Here is a 23,467-nt window from a genome sequence, read left to right as displayed (position 1 = left end):
GCTGGATCGGAAGTGGAGCAGCCGGGACTCGAACCGGTGCCCATATGGGATGCTGCCATTGCAGGCCAGGGTTTAACCTGTTGCACCACAGCAGCGGCCCCTTGGAAAGCGTGGCGAGGCTGAGGACTTGAAGGAGACAGCTTCTAGGCAGACTGGAGGGACACCTCAAAGGGAAGAGTTCGGCTGCAGGGTTATGCGAGAGTTGGCATGGAAGCATACTCCCGTGTCATGGGAGGTGTCCCCTGCAGGCCCCAGGGCTGGAGCTGGAGCGGAAGTTGTCAGCCAGCCGCACCCCACAGGGCAGGGTGCACGGGTCTGGCTGGGGAGGCCGCGCTCCCTGTCTGAGTTCTAGCTTTGAGGCTTTGTCCGAGGTTCGGAACCGAAGCTGGAGGGCCTGGGCTGTGAATGCGCAGAGGGCCATCTCCTGGGGACCTGAACCCTAGAGGATCTCCTGCCCCAAGCTGCGGCCCAGGTCCCATCTCCTGCTGGGGAGCAAAGCACCCCCAAACTTGAGGGGCATAAAGCAATGCCCTATTATTTCTCACAGTTCTGCTGCTCTCGCCTGGGCCCCGCGCACATGGTGGCACCCAGCTGTGGCCTCTCCGTGGTCATTGCTTTTGGGCTGCCTCCCGGGAGGGGGGAGGGGTGCCCCAGGGCTCCAAGAGGTGTAGCAGGAGCAGCTCCTTTCAAGGCCTCGCTTGCGGCTGCAGTCGGAGTCAGAGGGGCCTGCGGTGGGGCTCAGCCGCACCTGGGGCTGGGAGGAGCGGGAACCTGCCATGACGAAGGGACATGAGCACGGAGCCGGTGTCCCAGGGGGCTGCTGGGACCGCATCGCCAGCCAGCGCCTCCTAGGAGGGGCGCTGTAGGAGCTGCTGCAGCCTCGCTCACACAGTCCTCGCCTCTTCCCTTCCAGGTGGGGATGTTTAAGATCCACCCCGAGATCCCAGAAGGGCTCTCGATAGAAGCCAGGAGCTTCATCTTGTCCTGTTTTGAGCCCAACCCCCGCAAGCGGGTCACAGCCGCTGACCTGCTCCGGGAGGGCTTCCTGCATCAGGGCAAGAGGAGCCGCAGGGCCTGCAGGGCCTCAGGTGAGGCCCCGGCTGCGGGCGCCCGGACCCGTGCCTGGGGACGTGGTGGGCAGTGCACGGAGGGTTCTGCTCGAAGTCTGACCACCGGAGAGCCTCTCAGTGGGCGCTGTCAGGCTGACAGGGAGGGGGCGGGAGGCGCTGGGCTGGGGGCTGTGTCTTCCCCACGTGCCTGGCGTCATCAGCTTGGGCTGCCAGGGACCTCGACTAAAGGGTGTGCTGGGAGTGTCACCTGCAGCCCAGCGACAGGAGTGGCCTCCGCGAAGGAAGCCGCTGGTCCCTTTTCCCCTGATGTCTCTTCTTGGGGTCAGAAGCAGTTGTGTGGGGGGAGGGGCCAGCCTGCCCGCCACTGTCTGAGCCTCCCCTCTTGCGGCTCCTCCCACACAGACCCCTCCTGGGGCGCCTCCGTCCTGGCCCTGCCCTGCCCCGGCGAGCCGGTGGGCAACAGCAGCAGCAGCAGCGAGCGCAGCTCCGCGTCGCCTGACTCCAATGCCCAGTCCAACGCGTTCTTTGAGAAGTCTAAGGTGCCCAAGCAGCAGCTGGGCCGCCTGCTCAGGTACGGCCCGCTGCCCCGTGTCCCTGTACTGTGGGCCCGTGGGGGAGCTGGCCTTCCTCAGCTACCAAGAGCCTTGGCTTCCTTGCGTGGCGGGAGGTGCTCTCTGCTCAGCGGCCTCCCTCCTGCACGTTCACGGTCTTGAGCACCGTCTGCAGCGTGGCATTGCCCTCTCAGCCCCTCCCCCACGGCCGCCTAATGGGGTACAGCGGGTTTGTCACATGTGTCTGTCGCAGTGTTCCAGATGAGAGTGCCGCCTCGTCCCCTGAGGACAGGGACCCAGGCTGCTTCCTGCTGCGTGAGGACAGCGAGCGCCGGGCCATTCTGTACAAAATTCTTTGGGAGGAGCAGAACCAGGTGGCTTCCAACCTGCAGGAGTGCGTGGCCCAGGTACAGACCCAGGGGATGGCACCTGCTGGTGTCACCCACTCTGCCCCTGTGCAGGTCACCGAAGAGGTCCAAATGGGAACTAGGGCTCCTGCCGCTGCAGAACATTGGCATAGGTACAACAAGCACCCTAAGGGTTTCCCAGTGTCCCTCCCTTCCCCAGCAAAACAAAAGGAAATGCAAAGGGGCGGGGGTAAACAACTCTGCTGAAACGTGAATTTGCAGAACACTGCGGTGCTTTTTCTGGCATGGGGGGGTGATGCTGCCCCCTGGTGGACAGAAAGCTGAACAGCAGAAAGCCCAGGATGCCAGTGGGGCTCCCGGGGTGGGGGTGGGGGGGGCGTCTCCCACATTTCCATGGGTTTTGAGCCCAGCTCCAGGACACACTAGAGGTGCCCTCGGAAGCTGAGAGGATGGTTGTGCATGGAAACGGTGGAGTTGAACTAGGACACAGGCCTGGCACCCTGAGCCACCCATCCTTCCTTGGCACGGACAAGGTCTTGGAGGGGGAGAGGCTGGCGGGCCACTGTGAGCCAGGCCATCTGACAAGGCCTGGTGGGACAGTGAAGCAGGGAGGTGGAGCCGCTGCCAGAGGGCTTAGTGGCGAGCGCTGAAGCCCCTCACGGGGAAGCTGGGGTGGGACACTGCGGGGCCAGAGGCCCTTTCTCGCCTGGAGACTGCAGAGCCCCTTAGCAAAGGAGCACTCCAGCTCCCCACAGTAGGCCTCAACTTTCCTGGGCCTTTCTCTGACTCCACGAAAATTGTGTGTGTGTGTGTCCCCACCCATCCAGAGTTCAGAACAGCTGCACCTCTCCGTCGGCCACATCAAGCAAATCATCGCGATCCTGAGGGACTTCATCCAGTCGCCTGAACACAGGGTGATGGCGTCCACGATTTCCAAGCTGAAGGTGGACCTGGACTTCGACAGCTCATCCATCAGTCAGATTCACCTGGTGCTGTTCGGATTCCAGGACGCAGTAAGTGCCCCCCTCCCCCCACCATGACCCTAGAGAGCGTGAGGCATTTCTTCAGTGCCAAGAGGCCTGCTGAGGCCTAGCGCTCCCAGCCTGCCTTGCGGGTCCTGTCAGGGCAGCAGAGTAAAAGCAGTAAGAGCTCGGTATTGCTCATGTGCAACAGAGTGGACATCTGGATTTCTGTGATTTTTCAGGTAAATAAAATTTTGAGGAACCACTTAATTCGGCCCCACTGGATGTTTGCAATGGACAACATCGTTCGCCGGGCCGTGCAGGCCGCAGTCACCATTCTCATCCCGGGTAAGAGTTGTGCTCAGGGCAGAGTCTGCTGCGGGCTGTGGAGCAGAGCCCAAGGCCCCTCTGCGTCCCAGGCTGTCGCTCTGTCTTCCTCATTACGGCTTTACACTGCTCTGCAATTAAGGGCATGCTGGCTGAGACCCCTGCTGGGGCTCAGATGACGTGGTAAGAACGTGGCCTTGGCGCATAAGGCAGGCGAGTGCCCACCACCTAAACTCGTGGTCTAAGCCAGAGTGCACGGGGGCCACGGGCAGGGACCCTGCAGGCCTCCCGCTCCCCTTGGCTCCCACACTCTGAGACCCAGGCTGGTTGCCTCCATGCTTCTGAAGGCACGCTGTCGGCTGCCCAGGCCCTCAGTGCTCTCCTGCTCATGGCCTTGGGTGGGGCCTGGTTGTGCCTTTATGAAGCTATCCTTGGCTAACTTCCTTCATCTGTAAATGGGGGCGATCATCTTTCTTCTGCAGAGAACCGTTAACTCCTCTGGCCTCTGCGGCCTCCTGCTGGTGTTGCGTGGGCCAGGCCCACCTCGCAGCAGCTGAGTTGGCGGGCCCGAGCCCCGTCTTGCAGTGTTACTGTGATGACCAGTTACTTCTGTGACTTCCCAGAGCTCCGAGCCCACTTTGAGCCAGCCTCCGAGACAGAAGGGCTAGACAAGGACATGGATGGGATGGAAGGCGCCTGCCCCCTGGCACGTCCTGATGTGAACGGTGCAGCTGGAGGGGGCAGACACGGCTCGGCACCTGCCCAGGAGACCCAGGAGAACCAGGTCCACCAGCGCCTGAACCTCCAGCTGGACACGCTCAGGCAGGAGACCAACAGGTGAGGGTTTCTGTCTGGAACGTGGGTAGGCCGGAGATCGGAACTGAGGCCACGTGGCTTTTCAGGGCTGCGCCCCACTCCCCGCCGGAAGCCAACTGGCCCATCAGTGACCGGGGCCAGGGCGCATTTGCAGCTTCCACTGCCAGCCTCGAAGAGTGGGTGCCCCATGACTGAGGGCTCAGTGTGCTAAGGTGCCTGCCCCAGGCCACAAAGGCCTACTAAAGGGCAGAAGTATTGCCCTTTCTTTCCATCCCTTCGCCAAGACAGGGCCCCTGGCCCGGCGTATGGCCCAGCAGGCTCAGCAGTGGCTGGCTGTCCTCTGCCCCCACAGAAGGAACAGGGTTCAGGGGCCAGGTAGCACAGATGTAGATGGCAGCTGTGTACCCAGCAGCCTGACCCCGAGGGAGTTGGCCTTCATCCTCGAGCATGCAGGCAGCAGTCAGTGGGGCTGCCTTCCCCACCAGGGGGACCCTGGTGCTCGCTTGTGTCTTACCTCCTGGGACGTGGCGGGCACTCAGCACATGCCTAACACAATAGGATTCTGGCTAGTGGCTTCTTAAGCAGTGCAAGCCACAGCTGGAGCACGCCAGTTGGGACTTGGCTGCAGTGCCTCTTCGCTGCCGTATGGTCATGGGTGATACTCGCCGACTGACGTTTAGCGGGGGAGATGAGGTGTCGGGGCCACACACTGTAGCTGAGAAGCTGTATGTGCCCCCATGAATCCTGAAGTGTCATCTTCAGCAGATCCATTCATTTCTGTTTTAAAAGCGCTGTAGTCTTAATGCTGGGGGTAGCAAAATCTTGAATTTGTCAAATGTGACAAATTGATAGCAGTAGTTAGCATTTCTTTAAAATTGTTTCCCCGGTAAGATTCATACGACGGCATACATGGGTTCAGAGGTCCTTTCTCTGCAGTTCCTAGCTGCACTGCTCTCTTCCAGTCCCAGGTTAGGGAGTGGCTAAGCAGCGGCTGCGTGGCCGCTGGGCAGTGACGGGCCTGGAGGTAACTGGTCTGTCCCGGTGACAGTGCTGGGGGCCCTGTCTACCAGGCAGGCGCAGGTATGAGCTTGCATGGTCTCCACTGGTGTGAAGAGGCCTGCTTGAGGAAGGCGCAGGCACGCGGTCACCTCCCCCTCCCCAGCAGCAGCTGGCTTTTCTCCTTTTACATAATGTCAGTGACTTCTCAGGGCCCGTCCATCATTTCAAGCTTACTTCTGGGGTTCTACATCAGAGAACGGGAGCGTGTACTTAGAGGCAAACCCTGTGTCTGTAGCACACGAGCCAAGAAGGCTAGCCAGGGCTCCAGCCTGCCCCACCCCATGCCTGCCTGGAGGTGGCTTGGGGGGCAGGGAGGGAAGTTCTGCCCCTCTCGTCGCCAGGAGACAATGGGCAAGAGTGGGTGTCACAAGGCGGTCCTGCTCTCAGGGTGGCTCTGGGCACACGTCTAACTACCCTGTGCCTGGCGCTGCTTTCCTGGAGTGCTGTGAAGCCTGAAGGACTTAAGGCCAAGTGCTCAGCACAGCGCGGGGTCTTGCGCAAGAGGGCTCGGCCCCTGCGCGGCAGCGCTGCCCTCGGTCTAGCTCTGAGTCTTAGCCTGTCTGCTTTCAGCAGCTGTGGCATAGGGGGAGGACTCCACAGACTCGCCTCGCCTCGCCTCGCGACTGTCCAGGTAGCTTCTGCCTCACAAGCCCGAGACAAAGCTGTCTTAATCCACCCAGGCTGCCAGTAACAAAATGCCGGCGATGGCATGGCGAGCAAGGCGCAGGAACGTGTGTCCCCTCCTGGAGCCTGGAGGCCGAGGTGCTGGCACTTTGGGTGTCTGGCCCCTGCCTCCAGGCCAGCTCCTCGCTGAGCAGCTCTCCAAGGCAACGGATCTCACTCCCCGCCCCCAGCTCACCATGCCTGTGAGGATTGCAGCCCGAGAGTGTGCTGGGGAGGGACACAGAAATGCAAGTCCACTGTAAAGCTAGGTTTTGGGCCCTGGGAAGAGACACGAAGGGAGGCTTTGTGGCCAGCGTGGCACTTGGTCACAGAACCCTGAGGAAACACAATGGCTTCCCGGGTGTTGTTCAAATTTAATTTTCAACAAAACTGGACTTCAGGGAAATGTTAGGCTCTCTGGGCCATGGCTTTTTTTTTTTTTTTTTTTCTTAAACCAGACTTTTGGAACACTTGGTTCAGAAAGAGAGAGAGTACCAGAATTTTCTACGGCAGACTCTTCAACAGAAAACTCAAGAGCTGTATCACCTTCAGTTACAATTCAAGTCTACGGGTGAGTCACTTCCCACAGTTATAAATGTAGCTGCTGTTTGGGATGGCGTATTTCTGTTAAACTAGAGCTTTACATTATATTCCGGAACACTACCCAACACTGCATGTGCAGTCAGAGGCAAATTCAACAGGCTGGATCCTGTGATTCCAGTTTTACAGTAATCTGGGAAAGGCAAAAGCTACAGGGACAAAAACCCAATCAGCGCGGCTAGGGGAGGGGACTGATTGGACAGGACACGTGAGAACATTTGAGGGTAAGAGGGTGATAGAAATCTGTTCTCATACCTCTGGAGGTTACATGACTGTTTATCTGAAATCACTTATACCTCCGCAAATATGGCCTTTCCCGCCACTTAAGTTGTAGCTACTTCCTTGGACTGTGGAATGCCTAAGGTCTGATAGGAGACAGAAAATCTTCACGCTCAAACCTAAGAATCCAGAGAAAGGGCATTTTAAAACCAGGGAGTAAGCATGAGATGGGGCCGGTGGCCCCGAGCGGCGAAGCATCTTCTGACACCACGTCTGCAGTCTGGCAGAGTTTATTACATCTGGCTTGCTGCTTTGGGAGTTTTGTGACGAGACATTCATGTGCAACGCATTCCGAATCCTTACAGGTAATACCGAGCGCCCCGGGCCCTCCCCTGGGCAGAGAGCAGATCAGGAGCTCCTGGGCTGGCTGCACCTGCAGGATGCAGATGCCATCGCCAAGGTACGTTCGGCTCGCAAGCGCCTGCTGCTGCGGGGCCGCCGCGCACCTCTGCCTTACCGCCCACGCCTCTGTTTCAGATTGTGGAAGAGGGCTACACACTTTCCGCCGTGCCGCAGGATGTCACCAACGAGGATCTCAGCTATCTGCGCCTACGGTAAGAGCCTCAGAGCGCTCTGTGCGAGAACCCGTTACCTTCTCCGTGTGAACATACCTGGGCGTAGCAGAAAGCGTGCTGATAACTGTCTACATTAATTCCCTTTGCTGTAGCTTGGTCCGAAGACGAGCTTCTCCACCTCCCCCCCCCCCCCCCCCCGAGTCAGGCATTTTGCCAGGCTTGTCAAGCTGTGGCTGAACCTGAGGGGCAAAGTCTGAAGCAGGAAGGTACACAGTTCAGCCTCCTGCCACCCACCCCCTTGCTGAGGTGCCAGCATGCTATCTCCCTCTGCACCACTTCCTCCTGCCGCCGGGGGCCACCTGCAAACATGCAGAGAATATTTGTCAAAGAGTTTGTGGAAAACGGAATTAATGGTATAAGGGCCAGCCCTGGCCCGCAGCAGGTTAAGCTACTTCTTGGTGATGTGGACATCCACAGGGGAGTGCAAGTCAGCTTCCTGATGACGCAGCAGATGCCAACTTACGTGCTTGGGCCCCTGCCCCTGCCCCGACCAGCCCTGCCCCAGCTACTGCAGGCACTTGGAGAGTGAGCCGTGCTCTGCCATCTTAAAAAAAAAAAAATACAAAAAACTTGAAAGCCACATGTATGGAAAATACATGGTATGAATGAGGTGTAGCTCTTGCAACTTTTCCTTTAGCACTTAAAACCTTGAAAGGCAGTAATTGGCTTGTCAGATGCCCACAACAGCTGGGGCTGGGCAGCCAGGAACTGCAAGCCTCTAAGCCGGCATCTGCAGGAACTGCAAGCCTCTAAGCCGGCATCTGCATGAGCCCGACCCACATTGTTTTTCCACAAACTGTTTGAAGACACTTCCGCCTCTCACTGCCTGCCTCTCCCATTGCCTTCCTAGGGGCGGGCTGCTCTGCAGGCTCTGGAATGCCGTCTCCCAGTACAGAAGACAGCCCCAGCAGTCCTCGGCGGCCAGCAAGTAGGCTGACGGCGACAGAGTGAGCAAATCCCCTCCATGCATCGTTGTCGTTAAAGTGACTGTGAATGTCCCCACAATTTTGTTCCGTTTACACATAAATGCTCTTGTTCAATTAACCCTGGCTGTGTAAAAACTGTCCTCAAATGTTGTTGCATAAACCTGTTTTTAAGATTAGGAGAACGATGCACCTTAGTTTTGACAGCTTTCAGAGAGAGAAATACAAACTGGCCTCCAGGGGTGGGAGAGGGCTCCCTCCACACTACAGCACTTGTTGCCAAGGACACAAGAGGCTGGGAGAAGGGCTGCTCTGGATTTTATGTAGTAACGAGGGTAATACGTCCATAACTATTAATAAAATTCATCACTTGGCTTTTGAAATAATTATAAAGAATTGTCTTCCTGCCAGCTGTAATACTCTCCTTAGGGAGAGTCATGGTGAAGAGGCTGGGTCACGTGGGGAACGCAGCACCGGCCCCTCAGGGCAGGCAAGGAGCTCTTACCCTTCAAATGGTAGCGTACAAGGAGGTGCTGTTCCAAGTACAAAGCTAAAATTTAGGGAAAGGTTAATCTCTATACTGCCCTATCTTCACATCAATGTATAAACTGCATGCAAGTACTCTCCCTTTCCTTTCACCTACATGCCCTTTAGTCTCACTGGGAACGGGGTTCTGTGCGGTTGCTTGGTCTCTCGTTAACTGACTGACTTAAACTTGATCCACTGATTGGCACCGCGAACTTCAAAAGGAGGGTTGCTGCTGTAGATGTGGTGGCCGAGTTCCTCCAGCGGTGGCTCCGGGTCCGCCGTGGCAAACTGGGCAGCGTCCTCAATCTCCTTCCTCACTTCCACGTCGATTTCCTAAAGGTGAGATTGCAGTACAAGAGGGGTTTGCACAGCAGCTTAGGGGCCAAGTGGAGTCCCGACGTCACCATTATACGCATACTACAGTTTTAGGAAACATAGAAACCCTCTGCTCTTAGGGAGGCCACCTTGTGACCGGTGAGCACTCCCTACCCAGGAAAAGCTATGTCCCATAACGTCACACTTTGGACTTAGAGTTGCCACGGTCAGGTGGGAGTTTGTCTGAGGGGAAAGGGAGGAATGGCGAGCCCACCTTTTAAATAAGGCAGTGACTGTACCTTTAATTCTTCAACACTGGCAAGGTTGCTGTTCACCATCCTATCCTTGAGAAGCATGATGGGGTCACTCTTACTTCTCACTTCTTGAATCTCTTCTCGGGTGCGGTAACTGGGGAAAGGAAACGCAGTGGCAGGTGAGACTCGGTCTGGCGGAGAAGTGACATACAGAGTAACTCTGAACGAAGGGCACCTCAGGACCTACGAGCAGACTTCCAACAGTTCATGGAGAGGGACTTACTTGCACACCTCTGTGAACTGTCACCAAGGGGATGGCAGCATTTTACTTTCAGGATGCAGGCGCAGCGCCTGACCTTCTTTAAGAGCTGCTTGTATCTCTTACAGGAAACCCTACACTGCAACTCCCACGGCTTCTCCAGCATGCTAGCATCTGAGCTGCATGGAAGGCTATACACAAGCCGATAGGGGCCGTGAGTGCTGACAGTCACAGGCCCGCTTTTCCACTGCTAAGGCGCAGGGCCAGCATACTTCGCACTTGGAGATGTGGTCGTAGAGCCCTCCTCCACTTCACTGACACACTCGAAAGTAAGGCCCTTTCTTCAACTGTAGCAGAATCCAGGTGACAAGTGTAACTCAGACCTTCCCAGTGTCACCTAGGTTCTTGACCTATGTCAACACAGGAACACCCCTGTGCTCGCTCGCCTTGCATCACCCTATCCCAGGAGCATCCAGAACATGATGTTGGGAGTAGTTTCGTAGGCAGCACTGCTTTCAGACTGTACTGGCTGCCAACAGACCTCCGTGATGAACGAAGCAAACTGTTGGTTGGCTTTAAAAGCAAATGCTGATAGAGTTCACTTTTTCATGGAGTAGCAGCAAAGCCCACTCCGATTCCCATGAGCATACCTGACTCCGGGATCGCTCATACTGTGTCCATGGTAACGGTAAGTCTGCAGCTCCATCAGGATGGGGCCCTACAACAGAACCCAGAGGCAGTTAGAACAGCTTGCCAACAGTCCCGGGTCCCACGCAGAGGTCTTTCCAGCATCTGAGTTGCGAGTTGCCAGGAGACTGATTTTTGCCCTCTTCCCATTTCTAGTGCCTGTATGCTCACGTTCAGTAGAAACGTCAAGTACTCTGCCACCAGGACTACCTAGGCCCATGATGTGCTGTGGGGAGGGGGCCTGCTCATGCTGTGCTAGTCCACATCCCAAAAGCTCTAAACTCCAAGGGGCGGAGGAATGGGCTCTGAGTCCAAGTGCTTAGGTTTAATCCTGGCTCTTAATACAGTAGTCCTGCGCCTCAGTGTCTTCCTGTAGCCATTTTGAAACAATGGTGGGGTTGGGCTGGTGCTCAGGGGGTTTCCAGACCCTTCCCTACTTCCACGATCAGGCCTTGGTTGTGTTGGGAAAGTCAACACCTACGGTAAGCCACCAACCGCGTTTCAACCCACACATTCTTTACAGCAATTGGGAGGTGGCAGCAAGGCCCAGCACATAGGGCCTGCTTCTCAGCCTTAGGCTCCTGCTGTGGACACACGGCCCGTCACAGCCAACCTGGCGTCCTGCTTGTTCCCTTTCTCATCTCGTGGCTGACATTACTCGATTCGCATGAGAGAGAACCTCAGGCATGCATTCTGTGCCATGGAACCCCAATGTAGGGCGAATGATGACTGACCAGCGCTGGCAGCGAAAGCTCTCTGCAGGCCAGTCTCACTGGTGAAACGGAAGACTAGGCTTCTGTACCTGAACCGTACCATTCAGTTTGTACGGAACCATGCTATTACGTCCCTGTGTATCACCCAAGTTCTGTGCTGGGCAGTGTGGAGCTCTCCAGCCTGCTCACCTGGAGGTGGGCAAGAGGCACATCACGAATGCTGAGGAAGACCGGGATACTCCTAGAGGGGCCCTGTCACCCAAACGGACTCTGCTTCTCTCTGCACCTCAATAGCAGCTACCCCCAGTTAGCAACACTGGACAAACGTGAAGCCTTCTTTCATGAATGAGAATGTCATCAGAATGCATTAGTCCCGGGCCCTAAGAAGAGAATCTTACCTTCCCGGATCTACAGTAGGCAGCTGCAAACCTTGTTGCCTCTCGGACACACAGGATATCCATTCCATCTACCTGTTCAGCAAAAGGGCACAGCATGAACACAACTGGACAGAACGAGTTTGTTTTGACACGACCTGTTCACACACAGGAAAACTGAAGAGTTTCATTTTCTTAAGATTGCCAAGCGCACGCCCAGGCATCTAGCCGAGAGGGTATGGCCCTGGCAGTACATGCCCCTACCCTCAGTCCAGGAATAAAGTCGCCTCTCTTGTAGTAATCGGTGCTGGCTGCGGCTCTCTCAACCGATGTTCCCATTCCGTAGCGGTTATTCTCACAGATGAAAATGCAAGGTAATTTCCACAAAGCTGCCATATTGTAAGCTTCGAATATCTGACCCTGGAAATATTTACAACAAGTTGAGACGGTTTCATTTTGCTTATTTCTCTAGACTTCATTATCCATTCTGTAACAGCTGCCGATTTGACATTTCTAGAAAACTTTCATAACATGCAAAGCCTCATCTGCCACAGGCAAACTTTGAGCAGTGAGGGACAGGGGCATGTGTGTCGGGAGAGAGGCAGCAGACATCATACCCTGGCCACCATGAGCAGCCCCCTCCCCCCCCGCCCCGAGGGCACAGAGTTATCGTCAATCAGGTCAGACCCAGTGTCTGAGACACAGCATCTAGAGCCATGAAATGGCAAATTCTTGGACGGGGGCAGAAGCCAGAAACTATACATGTGTGCTCAGGCCCGGTCTCCCAGAGAAAGAGCCTGACTAGTACAGTATTGGTTTGCAATGAATTAGAAATGTTTAAAACAACAACAATTTGCTGTTTTAAATAATAAGCACACACTACTACTTGATATATCAACTCAACTATGAATATCTGACACTTCGTAGGTAACTCACCTGATTAGCAGCGCCATCACCATACAAAGTCAAACAGACCTCATCTTTTCCGTTATACTTACAGGCCAGGGCAATCCCGGCTCCCAGGGGCACCTAACGTCAAGGACAACCAAGAAAGGGACCACAGAAATCCATGAGGGGAGATGCGAATGCTCGGAATTTTAACTCCTGCCCAGATTCTGAGACAGAAATTACCCCACCACTACCAGCTCTCCTCACTCCCAATTCTTCCAACAAGCCCATTAAGTGAGTGAATAAATACTACAGTCTCCAAAGATATGACTAATTCCTAGGGAGTCAAAAAAAACCACAAACCTAGGTTTTTTTTTTTTTTTAAATCACTTTCTAATAGCAATGTATTTCAAAGTAAAGCAAACAATCTAGATATAATCTTATTGTTGCTAGTTCTTCCTCATTCACTGATGACTAACTAGACTCTCCGAAGACAGGTGCTGGCCTTGGGTTACCACCAGGCCTCTGGGCTCCTGACCACCTGCCTCTTCTACTTTGACACAAATGTGAGCACTGCCTAGCAGCAGGGAGAGGTAGGGCAAAGTTGATGCTATGAAGCGATGTACTGAGACATAAATATCCACTGCTGGGGCTTCTTGCTTTCTTATTAAACCTAAATTCCAAAAGGAAATTATTTAAACTACCTTCCAAATCTACTGATTAATTGCTCCAACAGTAGGGTATGAAGCAACGAATATTTAAAAGCAAACCAACCCCCAAAGTACAGAAAGCCTCAAGGGAATTGTTCCTCTACCTGAGCGCCGACGATGCCATTGCCCCCGTAGAAGTTCTTGGCATACATGTGCATCGATCCTCCTTTCCCCTTCGCACAACCTCCTCTTCGCCCTGCAATCACAGTACGCACCTGCATGAAGCAAGCCACACCCCAAGTTCTCACTCCGAGTCCCAATCGTTAGAACTCAGACACCAATTCAGCTATCTGGGTACCTGTCTCTCTTGGCAAATGTGTTCCCCCTTGTCTCCATAGCCTTTATTTTTAAAATCTTTTTTTTAAAGATTTGTTTATTTGAAAGAGTTAGAAGGAGAGGTAGAGAGAGAGAGGTCTTCCATCCGCTGGTTCACTTCCCAACTGGCTGCAACAGCTGGAGCTGCGCCAGTCCAAAGCCAGGAGCTTCTTCCATGTCTCCTACATGGGTGCAGGGGCCCAAGGACTTGGGCCATGTTCTATTGCTTTCCCGGGCCACAGCAGAGAGCTGGATCGGAAGTGGAGCAGCCGGGACTCAAACCAGCGCCCATACGGGATGCCGGCACTGCAGGCGGTGGCGGCTTTACCTGCTACGCCACAGCGCCGGCCCCTCTCCATATCCATTAGAAGGAAGCTCTCCATCTTTCCTGATCTCTAATCACTTAACCACCTTTCCATGCTAGTCTGGTGTCCTGGACTTTTTTTCAGGGTGACAAGCATCTACTGACTTCTGCACTGGTAAACTTAACAATTCAAGAGTTGTGAGGGACAAAGAGGGAGTGTTGGGAAGATGCCGAGACTACACTGCACATCACGCTGGGTTCAAGCCCATTGTTGCTAGATATCTGCTGGCATGCTTGAGTGACTACACGTGTTCTGCCGTCACAGCACTAACCTCTGGAACTTTTCCCCGAGAAGCTGAAGGACTTCCCAGAACGGTCAGTGCACTCCAAGGCACAACAGAGGTACCAGAGTAGCACCTGAGAAAGGAGTGTTTCTAAACTCGCTCCTAACAGCTAGCATCTTAAGGGCAGACGTTTGAACACTGAACCCGCTCCCGTCCCCTTTCTGTGAATCGAGAGCAAACCTGTGAGCTCTGCGAGAATCTCGCGGACAGAAAGGCCCCGAGTGAAGGTAAAGCCGTGAGCCCGATAGGCTGTGATGAGGTGGTCCGTGGGATTTATGCCGGCCTCCAGGCCCACACAGCAAGCTTCCTGCGTTAAAGGAGGAAAAGAACGTGAGGCTCTGATTCTGGATAAAGAGGTTTCCCAGACTGATATGAAACATGTATGCTAGAACTTGGCATTGATACCACAAAGTGGCTATTTTTCATCCAACACCACAGTGGCATGGAAGGCTCAACAAGCAGCTGTAAACTGGCAGCCAGACGTGCAATTTCCTTTAGCCTGCACAGCGATTTAAAAAAAAAACAACAACCTGGAAGTGATGTCGACATGCACCTGATTTTGTAACCCTTGGCCTAAACCTACCAAAACAAAACCAAATAACCCTTTCAAAAGTGAGTACAATACAGGAATTGAAATGTCCGAAAATTTTAAAACAGTAAAATTCTAAGAACAGGTACAGGAAATTAGCAATGTTATAAATGAATAAAAGGTGTTGGCATTCTAATTTTATTCTAAAAATATGAACCTCAGGTACTTAACACATACGACAAGGTAACATCAACAAACGAGAATCATACTTACCTACCTAAATGAGACAGTTTTAGTACAAACCTACACTCACCTGACCATCACACAAGTGACAGAAACCACGAATAATCTTCTGCTTATACAGCTGATCTGCCTTTAACTCCATTCGGCGCACAGTCTGCATCATCCTGTAATACTTGAGCCCATCCTCCCTGGTGAGCACTGTCGTGACAGGAGGGCCCTCTTCCAGCCGGTGAAGGTCACATTTCTGAAACAGAGTTAAGGCAGGCAGTCATCCTCGGGTTACCACGTAGCTAACGCTGCTGACTCATTCTGAGACCTCACTCCATCGCTAGTGCTATCAAACGCGGGAGACCGCCAAGGAGCGCATCAGAAATGCTTCCTTACTGCTCCTGATTCCTTCGCTCTGTACGCCTCTCTGTGCAAGGGGATGGATAGGGCTTCAGGGGGAGGGAAGTTGTTCTTAGTAGACTTTCACTGAAAACCCCTAGAAGTCAACTGAGCTATGGGGTGAAGCTTTCAAAGGAACATTTAGGAATGTTCATGTTCAAGTGTTTCACTCTAAACTTTGGAGTAAGTTTTTCTTCCTTTTAACCCCCCCCCCCCCGGCCTCACCCATATCAGCAACATGCCAAGAATAACAAACTCTTAACTTTTGGTAAACAACTCTAACTTATGAAACATCTGGTAGAAAATGAAGAGTATCAAAAGGTCTATTCTAAATATAAAAGTTATAAAAACTGGACATCAGTGTGTACCTTTTGAAAAATTCTGAACACAACGTAAAAGCACCTCTCACCTTAATTTCGAAGGTAGCATCATTTGCAAAATTACGGGATGCCACCAGCACTCTGCTTGCCTTGAAAGAAAGAAAACACACAAACACATCATTATGTTTTGTCAGCCATCTTGGATAGTCAGAATTACTACTCAGTGATGATGTACTCATGGAACTTTAATAAACCCCAGCATATTCATGGGCTTCTCTCTCTTCCATTCTGTTCACGATGTTGGTCATCTTCCTCACCTTCCAAAATGAAGCCACACTCTGGCCAATAAAGCACAATCCCACCGCTATCTGAAGGCAGAAAGAAAGGTGGCAAAAACCAAACCTGTTCACTTTACCACTTTGTTTTCCAAGAATTCATGAGACAGGCTGGTGTTGTGGCACATGAGATTAAGTGTCTGCTTGCAACACTGGCATCCCACATAGGAATGTGGTGTGAGTCCCAGCTACTCTGTTTCCAATCCAGCTTCCCCGTAATGTGCCTGGGAAAGCAGAAGATGGCCCAAGTACTTGGCCCCTGCCAACCACTGGATGGAGTTCCTGGTCCAGTCCCGGCTGTTATGGGCATCTGGGGGAGTGAACCAGCAAATGGAAGATTCAAATAAATATGTGTGTTTTAAAAAGAAATTATGAGAACATAATGAAATTAATGGCTATACTGAAGAGCCTAGATAATCTGAGATGTATGCTTTTTTTTTGGGGGGGGGACAGGCAGAGTGGACAGTGAGAGAGAAAGGTCTTCCTTTGCCGTTGATTCACCCTCCAATGGCCGCCACGGCCAGCGTGCTGTGGCCGGCGCACCGTGCTGATCCAATGGCAGGAGCCAGGTACTTATCCTGGGGGTGCAGGGCCCAAGCACCTGGGCCATCCTCCACTGCACTCCCTGGCCACAGCAGAGAGCTGGCCTGGAAGAGGGGCAACCGGGACAGAATCCGGCGCCCCGACTGGGACTAGAACCCGCCTGGGACTAGAACCCGGGGTGCCAGTGCCGCTAGGCGGAGGATTAGCCTATTGAGCCGCGGCGCCGGCTGATTTATGCTATTCTTAAATCATAACTGGATACTGTTCATTTGAACAAGCTAAGAGTTTACTCTATCATACTTCAACTTAAACTATGATTTAATCCCTATTGCAGAGCCTAGTGGGTTAAGCTGCTGCTTGGGAGCCTGCATCACACATCCAGGTGCCAGGGTTCCATTCCCAGGTCTGCTTTCGATTCCAGCTTCCTAACATACCCCTGGGAGCAAGCAGCGGGTGACAGCTCCTGTGGCTGGGATTCTTCCCACCCATACCAGAGACCTCAACTGAGTTCCCGACTCCTGGCCTGGCCTGGCCTAGTTCCAGCTGCCGTAGGCATGTGTCGAGAGAACCAGTGGGTAGGGGTTCACTCTGTCTTATTCCCACTCTGAGCAAAGTTTACTTTTCTATGACATAGATCTGTAAGCAAAAATGTTTTAAACTAATTGATAAAAGCTCAGGGAAATGATTCCCTTTTACTTTTTTTGTTTTAAGATTTATTTGAAAGGCAGAGTTATAGAGAGGTGGGGGGTGGGGGACAGGCCTGCTGGTTCACTCCCCAGATGGCCGGAGCTGTGCCTATCCAAAGCCAGGAGCTTCTTCCGGGTCTCCCACATGGGTACAGGCACCCAAGGACCTGGGCCATCTTCCACTGCTTTCCCAGGTCAGAGCAGAGAGCTGGATGGGAAATAGAGTAGACAGGACTCAAACCGGTGCCCATATGGATGCTGGCACTCTGCAGGTGGAGGCTTTACCTGCTACGCCACAGCGCGGGGCCCTCATACATACACACATACACACACATACACACATATATATAGTTTTAAGAGCATATTGATACTTCCCACCCTATCTTCAGTCCCACTCTCCCTCTTCCTTCCTTATTTTTCTTTTAATTTTTACGACACATTTTTTTAATGTATGTATTTGAGGGCAGAGTTACAGAGAGAGAGAGGGAAAGACAAAGAGGGAGAGCGGCAGGCCTGCTGGTTCACTCCCCAGATGGCTGCAACAGCCAGAGCTGGGCTGATCTTAAGCCAGGAGCTTCCTCCAGGTCTCCCACTTGGGTGCAGGGGCCCAAGGACTTGGGCCATCTTCTATGGCTTTCTCAGGCCATAGCAGAGAGCTGGATCGGAAGTGGAGCAGCTGAGACTCCATCTGGTGCCCATATGGGATGCTGGCGCTGCAGGTGGTGGGTTTACCCGCTGCACCACAGTGCAGGCCCCTCCCTTTCACTCTTACAACTGAATACACCCACGCACAGCAAAAGCATTCTATGTGATAGTGGCTAAGGCTCAGGTTAGACCACAAAAACTTAACCCATTAGCATTACTGTAGTAGCATTCCATCCACTTTCTGCTACGTGTTCACAAACTACTATGTAAACCAGCGTGATTTCTCTTCATAGATACTTGACGTGCATTCATCAGATCCCATAAAAACAGGTTCTATGTGAACCAGTGTATTGCCTTACCAGCCTGCTTTTAGCACTAGACTTTATTTTGGTGAGAAGAGTTAATTAACATTGACTTGTTAAGTGTCCAAGCCAATAGGCAGAAAGCCAACACCTACTCATTTCTTCACCCATCAACACACGCATAAAGTCATGTCCCCTTACCCTCAGTGGACAACTGAAACCACAGAATAGAACCCAACCCTATATACTGGTCCAAGCCCTGGAATGTTGAGACCCTCCATCTGATGATTGAGACAGCAAGTAAATGACTAACAGGCAGGTCACACATAGAGTGTGGATATGCCACTCATACCTCAATCTGGACAGCACAAAATTTCGCCATGCGACTCAGAATGGCATACAATTTATTATTTCTGGAATTTTCCATCACTTTTGAACCATTGGCAATTCAAACCAAGGAAAGAGAAATCATAAATAAGAGAGGACTACTGTACCATTATCTGATAGAACCAACAGGCAATGACACAGCCAAAGGGGAAAAGTACCAGGAATCAATGCTTCAATTAAGTTAGAGGAAGTCCATTAATGTGTCTCAGAATAAGTAAAGGTGACGGGGTGAGGTAGCAAACAAAAGGTTATGTTTGGCAATCATGAAATGATGTTATTTTTGGCGGCTAACAAATTATTTGAGGGACCAGAAATACTGTGAAATAAGTTTCTAGATACAACTGCAGAAACTGCAGTCTTTGGAAGCATTTAAATGTAGGGACCAAACCAGGCAGGAAATAATAACAAAGAAAAAGCTAAACAACTTCTCAATTCTAAAGTAAAAACAATGAAGAATGAAGAATGAAGTGCTTATACCGGAGTGCAGGAAGGGCCAAGGTTCTGATTGACAGCTACTTCCTTTCTCTGCTTGTTGCATTATTATGAACCTCAAAAAACTAAGAACCACTGATACAGCGGGAAGAAGGAGCAAAGTTAAGAAAGCTAAAAGTCCTATCAGAAGCACAAGTACTGTAACTTTTAACTGAGATTGCTGAAAAGGTTACCATTGATTTTCTCTGGAGAGCTGTCAAACTTTGAGACCATGAGCCATTCATATTTCGGCATATAAAAACTTTTTAAAAATTTATTTATTTGAAAAGCAGTTACATAGAGGCAGAGAAAGAGAGCGAGAGATCGTACATCAGTTGGTTCACTCCTCAAATGGCCACAATGGCCAGAGCTGAGTCCATCTGAAGCCAGGAGCAGCTTCTGGGTCTCCCTCACGGGTGCAGGGGCCCAAGGACTCGGGCCATCTTCCACTGCTTTCCCAGGCCACAGCAGAGAGCTGGATTGGAAGTGGAGCAGCTGGGACTTGAAGCAGCGCCCATATGGGATGCCGGCACTGCAGGCGGTGGTTTTACCCACTACGCCACAGTGCCGGCCCCCAAATAAAAACTTGAGTTCCTAAATACATTAGAAGCATTCAAGTGAAAAACAAGGGGAAAAACATTTCAAAAATTCCAGATTCCACCAATGGCAAATAGAAATCTTACCTATTATTTAAAAAGCCAAAAGAATACTAGGAGTAAAGATCTCCAAGGGTGCCAGTCTTGTTGTGTAGTGGGCTAAGCCGCCACTATGATGCTGGCATCCCATATGGGCACCAGTTCATGTGCCGGCTGCTTCACTTTTGATCCAGCTCCCTGCTAATGACCTGGGGAAAGCAGTGGAAGATGGCCTAAGTGCCTGGGCCCCACAACCCAAGTGGGAGACCTGGAAGAAGGTCCTGGCTCCTGGCTTCAGCCTGGTCCAGCCCCAGCCGTTGAAGCCATCTGGGGAGTGAACCAGCAGATAGAAGATTCTCTCTCCTCAACTCTTTCAAATTAATAAATAAATCTTAAAAAAAAAAAAAAAAAGTATCTCACGTCATTGAGGCCAGTGCTGTGGCAGTGTCAGGCTGACACTTGTTTCAGAATGCCAGTTTGAGTCCTGGCTGATCCAGCACCCTGCTAATAAACCTGGGAAGGCAACGGAAGATGGCCCAAGTGCTCAGGAAACCTGCTACCCACATGGGAGACCTGGATGGAGTTCCCAGCTCTGGTTTCAGCTCAGCCCAGCCCTGGCTGTTGTGGCCATTTGAGGAGAGACTCAATGACTAGCAGTTCTTTCTCTTTCTCTCTCTCTCTCTCTGCCTTTCAAATAAACCTCTTTAAAAAAAAGAAGTCGCAACAAATAAAAACACTAAGACAAAGATTATGATTTTAAATGCAATTCAGTCTTCTATAAGAATTTTTAAAACTATCAATTTAATTCAAAAATAAATCACAAGCTTGTAATTCATTCAAAGTTTCCTGCCAAACATGTCATGATACAATGATAATCGACAAGCCTGAGATAAATCACCATACATCCCTGGTTTTAAGAGGAGAAAAGAAAAAAAAAATGAAAAGGGGAAAAAACAGAGTTCTGGAAGGCAAGATAGGGCACAATGTGGATAAAGTGTCACAACCATCAATCAAACGAACCACTTGACCTTTCTCCATCCCCTCCCTCTCTGAGTATCACACAGATGGTGCAACTCTAGTACCCAATTTGCCTAATTTAGGTTAGTCGCAGTTGATTATTATCAGGATTTTTGAAAGGCTTATTTGCAAAAAATATTTTTACATATATATGAAAGTAAAAACCTTGATTATTTTGTTTTTTATATTTAAATAAAAAGACATCCATAAGTATGAAAAAAATCACAAAATATAGTTATTCTCAGGGGTTGGCCATTTAGCATAGCAGTTAGGATGCTGGTTGGGACACCTGAATCCCACTGTACCCGGGTTCAAGACCCAGCTCCACTCCCAAGTCCAGCTTCCTGCTACATGTACTCTGGGAAGCAGCAGTCATGGCTCAAATAGTTGGGTTCCTGCCAACCACATGGGAGACCTACACTAAGATTCTGGCTCCCGCTCCCGCTGGCTCAGCTCCAGCCATTGCAGATATTGAATGAGCAAACAGAAGATCTCTCTCAGTCCATCTCTGCCTTTCAAATAAAATGTGTAAACCCTGACACATTGGTTTATTACTCCATCCTTTAAAAAGATAAAGGTGAAACATCTGGTCCTTACCATCTTCAGAAGTTTCAGAAATGCCTCCTAGTTGACTAGCACGTGACACGTATAGTCACACAGAAAACTATCTGTAGAGTTTGCACCAAGTGGGAAGCTGCCTGGGTACTTTAGGGTGACCTGACTGCTGGAACTCAATTTTTTTTCCTACTGGAAGGTAGGGGAAAAGAATAAACCTGAGTGCCTAATAATAACGATTTAAGGGTGTTTCTGAGCCCCTAAGTACTGGTACATCTACAAACCGGTATCACCAAAAGGGATGACTTAGAGAAAAGGCAGAAACTCTGCTAGCAAGGTTTGACAGTGGAAACTTTTTATCTATTAGTTTCCAATCGCAATTCAAATTCTTGACACCTCCCAAGTTTAACTTTGAAGTTCCTGGGAAACTGTTTCTTTCCACTAAGTGCGAAGCTTCAATAACAAAGTTTCTACTGCTTTTGCACTTCTAGTCTATCCAATCTCACAGCAGAAAGGAAAGGCCACTTAACTTCTGCAGATAACTAAAGCACTGCACAATGCTGCAAACACGTTTCTACTGCTGTTTTTCCACTAAAAACCAATGCTAGGGGATTCAACGAGATAAAGCTGGGAGGTATCTACTAGTGCCTAGCACATACTGCGAGCTCAAGAAATGGTGGCTGGAGCCTGCGTGTGGGCAGAAAAAAGGAATGCCCCTTGTGCTTCGCCATCAGGTCAATCCCAGTACAATTCCAAGGTCAATACAGTTCTGATCAATCAAATTCTCCTGTAAATCTTAGTAAATGGGATTCCTAGAGGGGTTCAGCCGCTACCTTTTGACAACCTCTGCCCAGACTAGGCACAGCTGCATCGAGTCCTGGGAGAATTACTAGAACCGGAATTACAAGTCAAAGCTTGGCTCTGCAGTTATACCAAGTAACCCCATCTCACTGTGCCCAGAGGTCAAAATGCTAGCAGCTCAGGTGAAAGGCGCATCTGAAAACTGGGGCTGCAAATAGCTTAAGTGCGATTTCCTTTAGCCACCTTTACCCTAAGGGGATGTGTGTACGTCCCCCCCCCCCCGCACTTAAGGGGGGAGAGCAGTTTCCTGTGGGTTCCGCTGGACCGCTTTCCACTGCCAAGAAAAGTTAAGCCGGAGAGGAAGTGGGTTCCTGGGGAGCGTGACCACGTCTAAACCCTCAGACACCCACAAACGTACACCAAACTGGGCGGTCAACACAGAGTACCCACTATGTGCCAGGTGCTAGTCGGAAACGTTTACGCACGCGTCACTCGTAGAATCCTCAGACAACCCCACGAGGTAGGTACCCTCATATACATTTTAGAGATAAGGACACTGGGCGGGGTGGAAGGTGGGGGGGGGGCGTTCAAAACTTGCCCAAGCTCACAGGACTGCTGTTTGAATTCCAGCCAGTTCGTTTCCGGATTCCACGCTCTTTACTAACACCCACTAAAGGACCTCTCAGCCAAGACAAACATTAAGTTAGGGAGAACTGAAATGAGTGGGGTCAAGTGAAGACTCTTACAAGCTTAAGGCACCCCCTCCATACCCTGCAACCAACGGGCACTTTTCGAGCACACCTAATCGCTCCGCGCGGAGCTGGGCTCGGGGAGAGCCGGAGAGTCGTGACCGATCTCCACGCGGACCCGGCAGGGGTTGCCCCCCCTCCCCAGTCGGCCGCCCAGCGCCGTTCCCCCCCGAGACTAGACGCAGAATGCACGGCGTGGAGGCAAAAGCAAAAGCCCGCAGCTCCCCCGGCTCCCCGCCGCATCTTTTACTCAGCGCCCAATCCAAGCAGCGCGTCTAACTGCGAGCCCCGAGGCCCGGCCCGCCCTTCGGCCTCCTCCGGCACCGCCTCGGTCCCGTTCGCGCTCCATCCCGATCCGTCCAGGCCGCTGGCTCGGGCCGCCTCACCGGCTTCTGGGCAGCGCCAGACAACACGCGGGAGACAGCGGCCAGCATCTTCCTCATGGAGCGCAAAGAAGCTGCAACAACGGCGACTCCCAAACTGCCCAAGGGGAACTGCTAAGCCGACCCCAAGTCTCCTTCAGGCGCCCCAGCAGAAGCCACGCCTTAAACGCAACGCGACGTGGCGTCGGAATGACGTCATGCGCCGCGCCGGGCCGCGGGCCAACCAGGACGGCTCCCAGGCTGTGTTCCGCCCACTTGAAAGGCCTGCGACCACCCATTGTGTGTCGGCGCCATGGGGGGCGGAGTTGCGGCTTCCTCGCGTCACCATGCGGCGGGAGAGGGAGGGGTCGACTATCTGAAGGCGCCTGCGTGGGAGAGTGGGTCCCCGCCTCCAGCCTTCTGGTTGGATTCTGCGCAGACGACGGTGGTAGCCTTCAGGCTGGTCCTGACGTGTGGCTGGTCCTGCTGGTGCTGTAACTGCAGCCTTGGCTCTGCACACGAGATGATGAAGATTAGCAGCCTAGCCGGGGCCGAAAGATAGACGGTACAGTCTTTGTAAGTGATTCTGCCACTAACTTGGCTTTAAAAGATCACG

At 52.0% G+C, this 23,467-nt stretch overlaps 2 protein-coding genes across 3 annotated transcripts in view; one reads left to right on the top strand and one right to left on the bottom strand.

The window, feature by feature from the left end:
• The window catches only part of MAP3K15 (mitogen-activated protein kinase kinase kinase 15), a 119,333-nt gene extending 111,066 nt beyond the window's left edge, over positions 1 to 8,267 (top strand). Inside the window, exons 20-29 of one of the 2 annotated variants that reach the window (XM_051826988.2) lie at positions 914 to 1,088; positions 1,473 to 1,641; positions 1,875 to 2,028; positions 2,817 to 3,002; positions 3,194 to 3,299; positions 3,902 to 4,115; positions 6,275 to 6,387; positions 7,001 to 7,095; positions 7,173 to 7,249; positions 8,121 to 8,267. In XM_051826988.2, the coding sequence (XP_051682948.1) occupies positions 914 to 1,088; positions 1,473 to 1,641; positions 1,875 to 2,028; positions 2,817 to 3,002; positions 3,194 to 3,299; positions 3,902 to 4,115; positions 6,275 to 6,387; positions 7,001 to 7,095; positions 7,173 to 7,249; positions 8,121 to 8,202 (1,371 nt within the window). In that variant the 3' untranslated portion in view covers positions 8,203 to 8,267. Of the gene's footprint in view, positions 1 to 913; positions 1,089 to 1,472; positions 1,642 to 1,874; positions 2,029 to 2,816; positions 3,003 to 3,193; positions 3,300 to 3,901; positions 4,116 to 6,274; positions 7,404 to 8,120 lie in introns of those variants that run through there. The other variant, XM_070066401.1, reaches the window with a different exon arrangement.
• PDHA1 (pyruvate dehydrogenase E1 subunit alpha 1) lies at positions 6,910 to 23,068 on the bottom strand. Its single transcript, XM_002719941.5, has 11 exons — positions 22,876 to 23,068; positions 15,453 to 15,512; positions 14,727 to 14,900; positions 14,065 to 14,191; positions 13,026 to 13,117; positions 12,260 to 12,352; positions 11,588 to 11,743; positions 11,348 to 11,419; positions 10,200 to 10,267; positions 9,336 to 9,444; positions 6,910 to 9,054 (listed from the first exon to the last, which is right to left on the bottom strand). Exons 1-11 carry the CDS (start codon positions 22,930 to 22,932, stop codon positions 8,890 to 8,892), a joined length of 1,173 nt encoding a protein of 390 aa, XP_002719987.1. The 5' UTR covers positions 22,933 to 23,068; the 3' UTR covers positions 6,910 to 8,889.
• Positions 23,069 to 23,467: the final 399 nt, after the last annotated feature.

The sequence above is a fragment of the Oryctolagus cuniculus genome, chromosome X, assembly GCF_964237555.1.
Source record: "Oryctolagus cuniculus chromosome X, mOryCun1.1, whole genome shotgun sequence".
Classification (NCBI taxonomy): domain Eukaryota; kingdom Metazoa; phylum Chordata; class Mammalia; order Lagomorpha; family Leporidae; genus Oryctolagus; species Oryctolagus cuniculus.
This window is presented reverse-complemented; position numbering and strand designations above follow the sequence as displayed.